At 43.1% G+C, this 14,331-nt stretch overlaps 1 protein-coding gene across 1 annotated transcript; it reads right to left on the bottom strand.

Moving 5' to 3' along the window:
* Window positions 1-176: 176 nt before the first annotated feature.
* On the bottom strand, window positions 177-13,724 carry LOC120806981 (GEM interacting protein). Its single transcript, XM_040158570.1, has 21 exons — window positions 13,479-13,724; window positions 12,187-12,277; window positions 11,344-11,440; window positions 11,102-11,165; window positions 8,742-8,867; window positions 7,209-7,273; window positions 6,955-7,062; window positions 6,745-6,825; window positions 6,325-6,486; window positions 5,991-6,128; window positions 5,586-5,776; window positions 5,341-5,429; window positions 5,178-5,240; window positions 4,977-5,051; window positions 4,722-4,864; window positions 4,408-4,584; window positions 4,167-4,304; window positions 3,836-4,035; window positions 3,359-3,683; window positions 2,619-2,721; window positions 177-1,598 (listed from the first exon to the last, which is right to left on the bottom strand). Exons 1-21 carry the CDS (start codon window positions 13,522-13,524, stop codon window positions 961-963), a joined length of 3,120 nt encoding a protein of 1,039 aa, XP_040014504.1. The 5' UTR covers window positions 13,525-13,724; the 3' UTR covers window positions 177-960.
* Between the last annotated feature and the right edge of the window lie 607 nt (window positions 13,725-14,331).

Genomic DNA, 14,331 nt, shown 5'->3' with positions numbered 1-14,331 from the left:
GTGGAAAAGCGTGTGTCTCGGCCCCTAATCTCATCATATGCTTGAAGTGTCTGATTTTGGAGAAATAATATCCAAAGAACAAAGACAAATGAAGATGACAGCAGTTAACAGTCAACCATGATTCCGTCTAGACATCAGAAGATGTTCACTCACTTTATACCATCATTATACGGAAACAGGTCCGGGGATGGAAAGGCTGATGTAGGAAGGTTGATGTGACAGGAAAAGTGACATTTCAAAACACTGTACTTGTAATTAGAAATCAATGGTTTATTGCCCTTCTACTATTGTGTCTGGCATGTTTTCCCTTCACACTGGGAGAATACCGCCCCCTTGTGTTAAAACAGGAAAGGTGCATGAAACTAAAAACTACCTGTTAAGATAACCATGAAACCAATGAGAGCATATCGTTGTTCATGTACTACAAAATTTTCCATCTGAAGCCTATAAAGTTTTAAGAAACGCAACTAATAGCTAACAACATCATCTTAAAAACACAACACTCGAACACTTGATGGGCTTTGAATTTTGCGGATTTTCCTCATAGATTGTTTGGGACAAACAAAGAAGAAACTTGATACATATGTGTTAGTTTGCACCTGAATGCACTAGACATATTAAAAACTGATATAAATACATGAACCTCTCTTGTCCTTGTGGGTATTAGACAGCTGGATGGTCAACAGATCAAAATCTTAAAGAGGATTAGTGGTAATAAGGCTGTGGCATCCCGGTAAGCATCAGACTTTTCAGCTCGGTTTCTTTAAAGAGTGACTCAAATGTAAGTTTGAAGCATTCAACGTTTCGGCGACTGAACCATCATTTTGTAACTTTTTTCCTGATAACTGCTTGAATGTTCATAGTTAGACCAGTCGATACACACAATAACAGTGATAATGAGGATCTCCAGTGTTTGTGTGAATGTATTCCGGCGAACTGTCGGGAGATTTGTATCTTTCATCAGACGAAGAGCTGCTCGTCTTTCCCTGAGTGGCTGCGTCTCAGCTTCAGGCCAGACAGGATCTTCTGGGCTGGTGCGGTCAGGTTGTGCTCGACATGAAGTTTCTTTGGTGAGTGACACAGAGCCCGACTCTGCCCGGAGCTCTGTCTGTTACTGGACAGAACTCTGTTCAGATCAGCCGGACAAGCAGCCGCCTCCTCCTGGGAGGATTCCTTTGTGGTACCAGATGACGTCACAGTTGCAGGTGACGTAAATGTTGAGTCCAGTCCCAACATGTACTGCGCAACCTTGCCGGGGCTTAGTGGGGGATCCACTTTATTCTCTGTGGCAACGGTGGACTGGTGGGGCTGGTGAGTGTTCTCACAGCGGACATCTAAGTTTTGGGAAGGTCTTTGCATCCCCGGCTCTGGAGAGGAACTGCGGCTGCTGTCAGCGCTCCCCGGACAGCCCGGCACTGGGGCTGCGAGCTGTCTGGCTGCATGACCTGGGTTGGAGAGTTGGGTCCCTGGGTTATGATGCCGGTGATACTTCACAGGCTGTCTGGTGAAGCGATAGTGTGGCTGGGTCACCAAATCAGAGTATGGTTCTCCTGCCGTCTCACCCCGAGGATCTGTCCTCACCCCTCTTATAGCCAGGACTGGGGCAGAAGAGGGAGAACGAGTGGGTCATTAATAAAAGTACTAGAAATACAGGTTACCGATTTCAATAAACTTGACTTTCCCTGCAAATTGTTCTCAGGGGGTTAAAGCAAACACAGAACACAAACTCAGCAATAGTTAGAGTTTTTCTGGAAGGTCTTCAGAGCAGACTGCACTGAATTGAAAGTGATTAACATAACTTTAAAACTAATTCTATCAATCCACATTTGAGGTAGATATAGTCATGTTTTTAGTTGTGGTTAGAAGCCTTGAAGTTGCATGCTGTTGTAAGCCACAAAGAAGAGAACACCTAGGAACTACAGCAAGAGTAAAGCAAGCAAAGAAGTGAGGAAACCTCAGACCTCCAGGGCAGCAAAAAATAAATTCTCCTTACTTTGTAAGTTTGTTGTCAAAATTTAACCAAGACTCAAGAGTAACACCACAATCTCTAACAGAGGTGAAATCATCAAATTATCAACATGGTAGTTATAATCATTCAAAATCAATTCCCCAATTCTCTTAACACAATTCCTAACAACAGCTAAACAATCTGACTCTGACAGTTTTACATGAATGCAACTAGATAGCATTAGTGGGAAAAAAAAATGGAAAGGAAGTCTTAATGAAAAAAAGAAGTGGAGGAAACATGCAAAGTGAAAAGAAAAATAGGAACTGCAACGGACCCCGAGGCACTCTGCAGCCACAGTATCTGGTGCTCAGGAAGATACCAACTAACTGCGAACTAGAACAAACCACCTGTCTGTGAGAAATAAATCAAACAACTTGGGAGATGTATGAGTAATACCAATACCAACCAGCAGGATTCATTAGAAGTTTTCCTCGAACAGCAAAGGTACGAGCCAAAACAATGATCTTTAACTCATTATACCAACCACTAAAAACCCCAACATATACAGTATAAACTACCCAAGACATCAACACTAAGGATTAACGTCTAACATTACTTTTTTCATCTATTCTACTCAGGAGTAACTGCTCTATCACTACACCCCGCCTACCTGCTCTCCCATTGGCTTCAGGGCTGAGCTGGTCCACTGCCTCATTGGATGAAGACTTGTCAGATATATAACCCTCGCTTGACTCTCTCTTGATTGTTCGACTCTGTTGGAATGACACAAATTGAGCGGTGGATTTCTGCAAGTATTCACAGACCACATCTAAACCTGAAATAGTGCAACACTCCAGTATGTGATAGTGATTCTTAGGGGAAAAGGCCATGAACAACTAGATGGGACGAGTCTGGCCATTATATATCACTTACAAATGTAAACCTTGTTTAGGACATTTCGAACTGTCAGATTATGTAGTTCTAAGTGTCAACTTCCTTTTTAACCCTCTAGAGGGACAGATCATTTTACTTTTGTGCCCCTAAGCCATCTGGTACAGCCACTGTAAATAGTGTTTGTTTTTAAGCAAAAGATGTGAAATGCCCACAGTGTAAAGCTTGAAAGAAAGCCATGCAGGTCAGAGTCCATGCAAGCAGAGCCGTAGAAATGACCCTAACCCAGCAGCTGTCCAGCGTGTCAATCCTGACCGAATAAATGTGAGGTTAAGGTGCCAGGTGCTAAGGCTCTTAAAGCAACTGGTAAATTAATCAGGAAAAGTAGTTCCAGTGTAAACTATCTCTGCGCCTTTGTGTATGCGAAGCCGCTGCTACTTATCCGTTTTAAAACTCAAATGGCCGTCAGGCGAAGGCCACGATTCCAAGTCCTGAATGTTTTGTCACTGCGGTACTTACTTCTAGTGACCGTGGGCGATCTCTGGAGGAGTTGTCATGTTCCGGGCCGGTGTTTACATCCCCATCCAGGTGACAGGAAGCTCGGGGAGGGGTGTCTGGAAGAGGGGCAGTGGGGACTGGGGGAGGGGGTGTACCGGGTCTCCGCTGAAGGCCAAAAACTGTGTCGTGGTGTGTGATGAGGAACTCAACAAGTACAGCCTGGTAACTGGTCTCCAGCAGGGCAATCATTGACATGTCCGTGGACACGAGAGGGCGCATCAGCGTTGGCCCAAACACAATGCCCAAATTGCTAGGGGACATCTTGTTCTCCTGGTTCTCTGAAACTCTGTGAAGACAGAGAGCAGACAAATTCAAGGATGGCTCAGGAAAAGTTCGATATCTTAGCCAAAGGGAAGTTCATGCTACGGTGGAACCTTAAATAAATGTATTCTAATCTCTTGGATAAATGAGAGGTTTGTAACCCAGCCGCACGCTCACTTTTGCAGGTGAGACATCAGATGCTGCAAAGTTCTGTAGCAATACGGAGGAAGTTTCTGGAGTAGACTTTGGAGGTTGTGAATAATGTCCATTATCTCATTAGTGTCTGCTGTCGTCTCCCTTTCACCCGGATGCTGAATGGTCTTTCCCACGGCAATGAAATCATTGTACAGGTCAAAGGTTAGTAAGGGCTCTGGGAGCTGGAAGAGATAATATTGAGATTACGCAGTGAGATCAGAGAGAAATCGTCAGAATTTTCCTCTTAACATTAACTCCTCATATAATCTGCCTATTTAATTCAGTGAAGTTCATGTGGCTGTGACCCCTGTACCTCCTTGAAGAAGTGCTTAAGGATTGAGGTGATGTCATGCGGTGAGAGGTCAGAGAGGTCCACCTGCTCCTTTTGCATCTCAAAGGCCTGACAGAGCTTCTGGATGCGAGGCTTGGACCCACTCACACGATACACCCCCTCAGAAGGAAAAAAAAAAAAAAAAAGCAGAAAACAGTCATTATACCATAGCTAACACTTGAAAGCCTCTATACTTTCTTCACTGTGATACGGGAAATAGTACCTGGAGTGATAGAGCGCGACTCTCAATCTCAGATGTGCAGCGCAGCACAACGAAGGGCACTTCATCTGGCCTGTCGCGCGGCATCAGAGCCAGGTCCGATCCGAACACGGTCCCTTTCCTGTGCTCGCACTCTAGCTGGCACACCTCCATGCACTTCCTGTGCAAAGCCAGCCCACACTGAAGGTGCAGTGAAGGAACAGGAGATTACATTAACAACCTTACCCAAACCCTTCATGTCGTACACACGTTCGTCCAAGCTGCTGTTCTTCCCAAAGTTCCCTGTTTCTTTATATCTCTGCCATTTGGTCTCTTACCTCCTCACATTCGACTCCACTGACAACAATGTAGGTGTCACACTGCTTGCATTTGGCCATTTTGCTCTTCATCTTCCGGAGTCGGTGCGTCAGTGCAGCTCGTGAAAGCGTGCGCACTTTGATTGGCTGACCATCAGTGTACTCTGTAGGGAGATGGAGAGGATTGAATCACGCGGTTTAATCCCCGTGGCGGGGTAGTTTAAGAACTCCTCAGAGCTATTCTGTTTATAGAGGCATAAAAAGGGAGCAACAAACCTAATTCTTCGTCCAGGTCGTCCGATGAAAGTGTCAAACTGGATGCGGTTTTAGGCAGCCTCCTATTACCGGGAGCTTCGATTTTGCATTCCCATAGAGCAGAGAGACAGGAGGCGGGAAATCAAACATTTTTATCTTTGCAAGGTTGTCATATGCATGTGAAAGAAAAGTTATGTCAAACCAACAAAGGCTTGTGCTTACCTGGGCTGGACAGAGATTCCAAACTGCCTCCAATATTCTCGCTGTCACTGAACCCTGTCTTCCCTAAAGTACACCGAAACACACAAAAAAAAGCACAAATTAAATTTAAGTGGAGAATTTTTCTGTTAGTATAGTCATATATGCAATCCTGAGGAGTCCTCACTGCCGTCGCTGGGTCTTCTGTAAGGGATGTCATCTGTCATAGGTGAAGAGTCCTGCAGGGAGCTGATATTGCTGGTTTTTCGTTTGTTCCTTTCAAATAAAAAGGATTATGCAACATTTTTAATGACTAAAATGTTAGTGTAAGTACATAAAAAATATTAAACAATTTTTCTGCTTTCATAGCCTTTTGAATTGATTGAAATAAAACATCCTGGCAAATACGAACAAGGGAAAAGTTTATTATACCCTTTGCCCTGCGGAACATACTCCTGGAAGGTGAAGAATTGGAGCGGTTGCTCGAGGCGGCGCTTGCTGAGGACGTAGAGCAGGTAGGGCTCACCAGGCTCCAGGGACCTGCACGTCAGCTCCAGGTTGTGGTAGCCAAGGGGAATAGGCTCTGTCTGCTGCCGCTGGTAGTAAAACATGTTGACGGTGGCCTGATGCAGAGAGGGGACAAAGCAGTAAAATCAGTGCCCCAAGCCACTGAGATTGAGTTAGTAACTAAAAAAAAAAAAAAAAATGGCTTTCCTACCAACTATCCTATGTATGCAGTAAATACCGTATATGCTTTAAGACTGCTGCACTGAACAACCTGTCCAGAAGGATTCTGGCAGGAAGACAAATGTTGAGTATCCCTGATTCCATACCAACCTCTTTGAGCACAGTGTCTCCCTGACAGATGAGCTTGCGAATGTGAGTAATAATTCTCTCTTTGACCTTCACTAACTCATCTTGTTGGATCCCGGCATCACTCACAGACTGTCTGTACAGAAGCTCTGCCTCCATCACCTGGAGGAGACAGAGGGAAGACCTGAGAGCTGCTGTACATCCCCAAATGTCTATAATTTTTCTTACATTTTATTGTGAAACAGCATAAACACACTATGAGCAAACCTCAAATATACAATATGTTTTCTGTGCTAAACTGTACTAGAAATGCATTTCTACGGGTTATACCAATGCAGTGCATTAAGGGGACATTCACCTTAGCCTGGGCTTCATCCTTAGACTTCCTCCTCTTATCCAATGTTTTGATTACAACGGTGTCGTCTACAGCTTTAGCAGAGAGAGCTTTAGCCTTCTCTAGCTCATCACAGCGTTGGAAGTATTGCTGCCGAGCCTTTTTAAAAGCTGTCACTGCTTCATTCTGATAATACACAGAGGTAGGAAAACAGGGATCAGTTTGATGTTACTGTGTGTGCCGTGCACAGTCTAACATGACTTTTATAGGTATCAACAAGGTCATAACAGACGGATCATTCTTTCACAGAGGTTTATATTTTGCTTTGGATGCTTGTTCACACATCCAGTCAGTTGCAATGTCTTCAAATTGATAAAATTAGTTTTGGCAGTGCAATAAACTGAGCTCAACTTCAGTCACAAAAAAGATTCTAAATTCACTTACCATCCTCCTTTGCTGTCTTGCCCACTGCTCCTTAAACTCTCTGCGCCACTTGTCAATCTCATTCCTCTTGGCAGCCAAGCCCTTTGGGACAGAGATACTGGATTAAACAGAAACTCATAGCTATACACCTGACTTTAAAAGACAGAGATTTTCCAAAACGCACACTTTGTGTGTCTGTTTGTGTGTGTGTGTTTGTGTGGTTTTCTGTACTTGGTAACAGCGGTTTTGTAGCATTTCAGAAGTCTTTTTAGAGGTCACACTGTTACTGATGTCTTGCTGTAGCGCCATGGTGTAGATGTACTGTAGAGGCATCATTTCCTACACAGGCAAGAACAACTTTAGAGACTTGAGAGAGATCAAATGTCACAAACAGAATTCTTCTGTAACAATCAATTCCAGTAACGCATGATAAGATAATCAGTAGAACATCTCCTTTGGTACACATCCAATAAACAAAGCTGTACCTGCTGCGTCACATTGGCTTTTGCTCCTTCAGCTGTCTTCATCACATTTTTTGCAAATTCTTGCTCTGTAAACAAAAATTCTTGTTAAGTTTTTTTCTTCAGCTAACTTATTCACAAGATACTGTACATGAAGACAAGCAGAATTGGACTGTGGACTGACTGAAACCACAATATTGAGGATTGTTTTTAGTGTGTAGCCTCAATACGATGCTTGGAGCGCCACTTTTTACCAACTCCGTGATATCACCTGGCCTCTATGTCATTTCAGATAACCCGGACATTCACTGAAATGCTCATCAAACCTCCTGGAGGTCAGGCAGGACACGAACGTGGATGTGGTCTGTGTCCATTTTGACCTCGTCTGTGGAACCGATTTACTTAAAAACAGCTTTGGTCTGCATTTTGTGTCAGCTGTCGGTATTAGCAAGAACCACAACAGGAAATGAACACAGACCCAGTTATTTTCAATGTTTATGTCTGAAACTGGGAAATGGTCTGTAGATAATCAGCAGTACAGATCATAACCTGATTCAAGCACCACTCCGACAGTAGTTCTTGATCCGACTGCTCTTTTAAAAATGGACACTGTACTGTTGCTATTAGAGATCTCACATTGTTGCTCTACTGTTTGTAATCCACAGTAGTTGGGGGGCTGAGCCCCACCCAGCATTACTCACCTGTTGCTATTGCCCAACACTGCTCCTTAAACAGCTGAGCTGGGGAAATCGCCTCTATATTTTGACTACTGCCAATAGACTTGCAGGTCTGGCATCCCAGTCTTGACACTGGGCACCTGTGCAGGCTGATACCGAGGTAATCACTGTCTGTGCACGCGAAAGGCACCCTATCTCCTTTATTACCCTCTTCTAGCCAGCTAATCTGCCCTCTAATCCTTTCTCTCTGTGTCTGTAGTGTGTAGCTCACTGCGGTGACTGCACCACCCACAGACATCCTCACGGAGTGAAATAGTATAGTCAGGCCATGTTATGGCAGGTTGCTCACCGTACTAGTCAACCATCAAACATGCCTGTACTATTGTACCTTTACGATGGCCGCTCTGCTCTTCTGAGGCCTGCTGACTACCGTAGCAATGTCTAAGTATAACTTTTCTAGGAATGTGTGTGAGACTTTTCGCCATGTTTCTAGCTCTTATAATAGTTAAAAATTTAGAAATTCTGTCAATAGTCCATAAGAAACCATTTGGAAATAAATTAAAAAAAAAAAAAAAAATCACACCTACTTATACAGAATGATAAATAGCCCAAACCTTTAAACAAATAAATGTTGGTATATTTATAAGACTAGTACCTGCATATTGGATTAAATTATTTTCATGCTCTGGACTCTGTAATGTAGAGACAGTAAATTTTGCATCTTGTAAGTACCCTATCTATCTCTGCTTTTGTGTGCAGTTTATATTGAAAAGCATTGCCTTGGCAGGCACACGTGCCTTGATAGAGACACCACAGACGTTATGACAATAATTTGCATGTTACGCTACTATTTCCTTTTCTCAGCTGCCCGTGCACTTACCCAAGCTGATCCTCTTCTCCATCCAGGCAAGTAGGTCTTTGGCATAGCGGCACCACATCTTGGTGTACTGCAGCGCCGTCTCCACTCCATCCTCACAGCGACAGAGGGCCAGGTCTGCTTCCTGGGCTGAGAGGGAGTACATCAGCATCACTGCAGGCTCCACAGACTTGGAGCTGTACCCAGGGATCTCACAGTGTCAATTGGACTACACCCCACAGCTTGTCTCTCCTGGAGGACTCAAACGGCCCCCAGCCTCAAAGAGACATCTATCTGCTATAGAGTGACGACCCACAGCTCCCACACTTTATCAGACAACATGATCAAAAGTCACTTTAAAAAAAAAAAAAAGGTTTACACGAACCCAAAATAGGAAACAATGACTGCATACGGCAAGTCATAGCTGCTCCTCCGAATAAAGGTCCTGTGGTTTCCAGTTGATCTCAGTACCATGTATGCATCTCTTGCGTGCAAGCACAATTGATGTACACTGTTATCGGTTGGCACAAAACTCCTTTTATCAGTCCTAAGTCTCACAGTTGACAAAAATGGGGATGTGACCTGAGAGAGGAGGGTTTTCTATGGAACAAAGACGAACAGCTTTAGCTAAATAAACTTCCCTCCTGACCCCTCTTCCTCTCTCTGCCCAGCCCCTCCCTCCCACACCTGTTCACTTCTGGTCAGCTATCAGCCGCGCTGTGAGAGCAGAGTTACAAACGCTGCGCAGTGCCAGTGTGCAGTGTCAGAGACCGTGTCACAGCTGTGGTCAGGCAGACAGGGTGTTGATATGACAACCTCTCTGGTTCTTCCTCTATGACTCACACCAAGATAGGGCGGATGAGGCATGAGTGACAATCAAGTGGTTCTCTCAAACACACAACACGCCACTTTCTCTTTTCCACAGAATCAATGTCATAGTTAAAATCTATTAAAACACGTCTTAATTTTTCTCCTGTAGTCAAAGGTTAGCACACAGATGCAGTTTAGGAACTTTCACTTCTTCTATTGGACCACACTGCAATTCCAAGCATTCAGCCAGGTTTTCTTCTTAACCGAGCAAGAACGCATTGCCAGAATGAGCGCAACAACGTCTCTCTCAAGCTCCTAACTCAGACGTGCAGCTTTTACTATGGACTGCTCATTTTACACGGATGGCAAATCCAGTTAGAGTGGTATCCGAACAAGGTGATATTTTTCTTCTTTGTCTTCAAGCAAAATCCACAAGAAAGTACAGGCAATTCCAGAAGGATGATGGAGTTTTGGCCAGATTGTGTGCCGAGGTTGACCTCTCTTAGCCTTTCCTCTCTGTGTTGTTTTAGGGCGAGCTCTGAGCACTTTCAGGAATCAGCCTCTAAGCAGAATCTGTGCTGCCTCATGGCCATGGCTTCCAGCACTTGGATTGGGGATTATCCTAGTCAGGTCCAGATTGCGGAGTGACAGGCTTTACAGGGGCATTGACTGAGGTTTACCTCCTGGTGTGTGACCGAGCAGGGGGGGTTGGGGCCCGGTATCCAACCCCAACCAATAGGAACGCATGAAACCAAATTGCCAAAGAGCATTTCCTGGTAATGTGTGTTGGTTAAATGACATGAAATGTGCCCATATGCAGAATCACTGATCTCCTTGCAGAGTGATATCAGGAATTACATTAAGTGGCATATCAGCTTTAGTGACCATCTTTCAACACGTGAAGATTGGATTTGAAGCCAAAAGAAGACATTAAAAAGACCCATTTACAGTCTGATATGAGAAGAGTTTCTGTGCTGCAAGACTCAGTTGGCAATTGGCTAGCTCCTTCTACTCCTTTATTTCCACTGTCTTATTAAAAACTATCTGTCTCTGTAATTCTTAATCTCTGACTGTATACTCTGACCTCTAGTCTGTGTCACACTGAGGTTGTGAGTCTAGTCTTTTTCTCCATCTCCCCGATATTTACTGCCTTTGCCTGCATAATACCGACACCCCCTCTTTCCTCAGACCCCTCTGTCTTCCCCCTGTGTCCAAGGTAAAAACTGAGAGCAGCTGTCTCCTGCTTTAATCCTTTCCATTTATCCTAATCTTGTTACAGCACGGCAATTACAACTCATGGCTAATTATAAGAAAACAAGCAAAGACTGAGGAGGATACTCTATTAAGTGTCACAGGTCACGGACTGACCCCAGCTCCTGTACATCGTCACTAAGGATCTGCTGGGATGTCGGTTGTCAGTCACAGCATGGTCTACATTAACGTAAGCAGGTTGATTAAACCAGTGACAATCCCCACTACAACAAGTTTAACTCAACTCATCTGGACCTACACTGACACACAATACAGAGCCCACACACGCCTATATACCTCTCTCTCACACACACAAATCATACCTGATGGGTTTCCATCTACTTCATTGGCTTCAGGGCGTATCTGTGGACAAAATGTGTCTTCACTCTGTGGGAAAAAAAAACGATCCTTACTCTATAAAAGCATCACTAATCCTGTCAAAACACAATGAAATCGGTAATTTCATCAACATAATCGGAGATAAACTTTGACATAAACATCAACATTACCAACAAACATAAGTATTTCTTGTACTGATTTTAATAACTAGGTATTGATCCCTTACAGACACATCATGTTGGTCTGTGAGCTCTGCGTTTTCTGCAGGGATGGATTCTGAGATTGACTGTGAGTCAGTGTCTCCCAGTAGATCCTCCCCTGCACTGAACACAGAAAGAACGTAATTAGAGAGAGACACACTGTCAAATAGCAATACCCGATTAAGGCCCAGGGTTTGTCGCCGAACACACTATATACAAACACTCCATTTACCTGCAGCAATTTTTTTCCACATGCTTGACTGCCAGACAGATGTAGGTAACACACTAACTGCACATGTTGTTGGGCTCACCAGTATCACGCAAAAATTCCTTAAGTACATTTTAGAGTCAAGTACATTTATATATAAGCGTTACATACGTCTACTTTGCAATATTCACACATATTGTTTGTTTGGTGTCAATGTCACGTCAGAGAAATGCTGTGATGTTTGAGCAGATATCCTCCCAGAAAAGGAGCCGTCGCCAGTGGTTTCAGTGGTTGTCATAAAATTGGCTTAGATTAAGAGAGACACAATTTTACTGAAAAGGGTGCTGATCAATCTTTTTTGGAGAAATCTATACTGAGAGATCATGCATAGCTGGCTGAGTTCGGATGATAATTTATGGCTTATGGAGTTGATAAATACAGTAAATCTGAGTAGTTTCATCCTGTATAGTTTCCTACGATCAGCAAAGCTTACAGCCTCTTGATTGACAGAGGCTGTAAGCTTTGCTGATCATAGGAAACTATACTGTCACTAACCACTGTGATTTTCCGTCACAGTATTCAGATCAAAATGAACAAGGAGTGCGATGTAAGAGACAAGACAAACACGTGGTAGCATCACTTGTAAATGTATAATACTTACGAAGAGATTAAAGATAAATCAAGATTATCGAAATCTCTGAAGATCTCACTGTATCGCTTGGTTTCAGATTTATAATACACCTTCTTCGCATCTGAAATGAAAAACGGAAAACCTAAGATACATAAAATAATAAGATGGTCTCACAATTTACTTTATGTCAAACAGAGCACCACTGCAGGTTTGAGATCCTTAAATGTTATTCTCACCACCAAACACAGACCACAAGGACATGCTGACACCAAGTGTATATATAAAAAAAAAAAAGGCCAAACCAGAGTCTTTAATGATTTTATCAAACCTCCTGGAGGTGTTACTTCATCCCCAAATGATGTTTTCTTCTCTTTTATAATGGCACAAGACAAACCAAAATATGTAGGTTGGAATTGTGAATAAACCAATGCATTGCTACTTAGCTGCTTAACAAAAGGCAGCATCTAAAAGCCTGATGTAAGACATAATAATACACTTTAAGAGAAATCAAACTTGAGTCATATTAATTGGCATTTCCTTTACTTTTACTGAGAGAAATAGTCCTTTGACTGAATATGAACTAGAATTGAGGAACAATGTGGTGCATTTTGATTACAAAACCTCAACCTACTTTACTCACAATAATTAACTCCCAATGCCTTGGGGCATGCAAAAAAAGGTTCCAACCAGATGCAACGAATGAGAAAAAGCAGTCTCTCTCTCGAAGACATCTCCATTTTGGTCAACCACATCCTGCTCGCAATGTGTTTCACGTCCCATATTGAACATAAAGTCCTTGTTTTTCACACCAGCAGTGTTTCAGTGTGAGAATGACAACTGAGAGTCAAGTAAGATGTTTGAGCAAAGCCAAACACAAAGTTTTCCAGTCAAATCCCGCTTAATCACAGACAAGCCCTTGACAGTTTTATTTGTTGTATAATTGCAGTTTTTTTAGTGACCGCAAAAAAATTTCCATTCGCAAATTTAAGTCATATTGTAGTAAGTTCCTGAATAGGAACTTTTGAGCATAATGAAATAATGTCTAGTTAGATGAGAAGTTTTACCAACCATCACAGCAATCACAGTGATATCTTAGGTTAATATCCTATTCTTCACTTTTTTGCAAAGATTAAAGTCATGCATATCCTGTTAAATAAAAATACAGAAGTCACTCAAAAAAGACAGAACAAGAATGTGTCAAAACGAAGACAGAGTTCAGGAAGTTCACCAGTCCTCCTTTGACTAGGAGGGTGCACACAGCACCATAAACCCCCTGTCAGACACCAAAAATTACCTCAAAACATCACGTTCTTTGTGCTCACCTGTGGGTTGAGAGGAATCCTTGTTTGGCACCTGATCTTCTTCCATTTCTGCACTATGACCCCAGCAGCGAATCCCTACCAACACCACTCACACATCATCTACCCGTAAGGTCACACTACATGACACAATAAGAAACGGTGCAGTTGAAGGGGCAGGAAATCTGCACGGCAGTGTGTCCATGCACCGAGACACTTATGGTAAACTATTAGCATGCGGCTCTGAGCTTGCTGCCCGTTCGTGCTCTCAAAACGGTCTTCCTCTGGTAGAGCAGAGGTTGGCCAATATTTTCATCACCATAGGAAGAGGAAGTGTATTTTTCTGTCACTTGTAGGCCCCACCCACGCCATTGCACTATACATAGTGAGACGGTGCCACTGTGCTTAGATTGTGTTGTCTTTATAAGAAACATTTCTGATCTCAGTGGCTTGTTGTGGGTAACGTCCAAGTGCAAACAGTTTAGACGATGTGTGTTTTGACATACCCCAGATATTTGACCTTGATACTGGCGGGCACTGAGGTAACGAGATAGCTGATACTAAACAACATCAGAACACATCATTCGGTAAAGTCTTCACTTAATGAACAAAGGAGTTCATTCTCATTTGTTCATTTCTCATTGTGCCACCCACTTAATCTTTGCAGTGAGTACTTGGTTGAAGGGGACTTCAAAAGGAATTACTGAGGTGTCAAATTAAGCTACGCCATTTGGCTTCATTTGAACAATCCTAGATACCTTTTGATAATGTCTAAACCCTGCTTAGTATTAATTGTTACAGCATGGTCGTCTAAGACCAAACATACGGCAAAATGTCCTCCAGTTGGTTTTATTTTCAGCTTGGTTCTTACCGGTTG

This window comes from Xiphias gladius, chromosome 3 (assembly GCF_016859285.1).
Source record: "Xiphias gladius isolate SHS-SW01 ecotype Sanya breed wild chromosome 3, ASM1685928v1, whole genome shotgun sequence".
Lineage (NCBI taxonomy): Eukaryota > Metazoa > Chordata > Actinopteri > Istiophoriformes > Xiphiidae > Xiphias > Xiphias gladius.
Note: the sequence above shows the minus strand (reverse complement) of the source record. Positions and strands in the feature narration are given on the sequence as shown.

What these genes read in the sequence shown, in the direction of transcription:
- LOC120806981 (XM_040158570.1), bottom strand. Translation starts at nt 13,524, where the DNA reads ATGGAAGAAGATCAGGTGCCAAACAAGGATTCCTCTCAACCCACAG. An exon ending in GGAATCTCTGTCCAGCCCAG is followed by an intron (nt 5,052 to 5,177) that starts GTAAGCACAAGC and finishes GCAAAATCGAAG; the next exon opens with CTCCCGGTAATAGGAGGCTG. An exon ending in TGAAGCCAATGGGAGAGCAG is followed by an intron (nt 1,599 to 2,618) that starts GTAGGCGGGGTG and finishes CTTCTGCCCCAG; the next exon opens with TCCTGGCTATAAGAGGGGTG.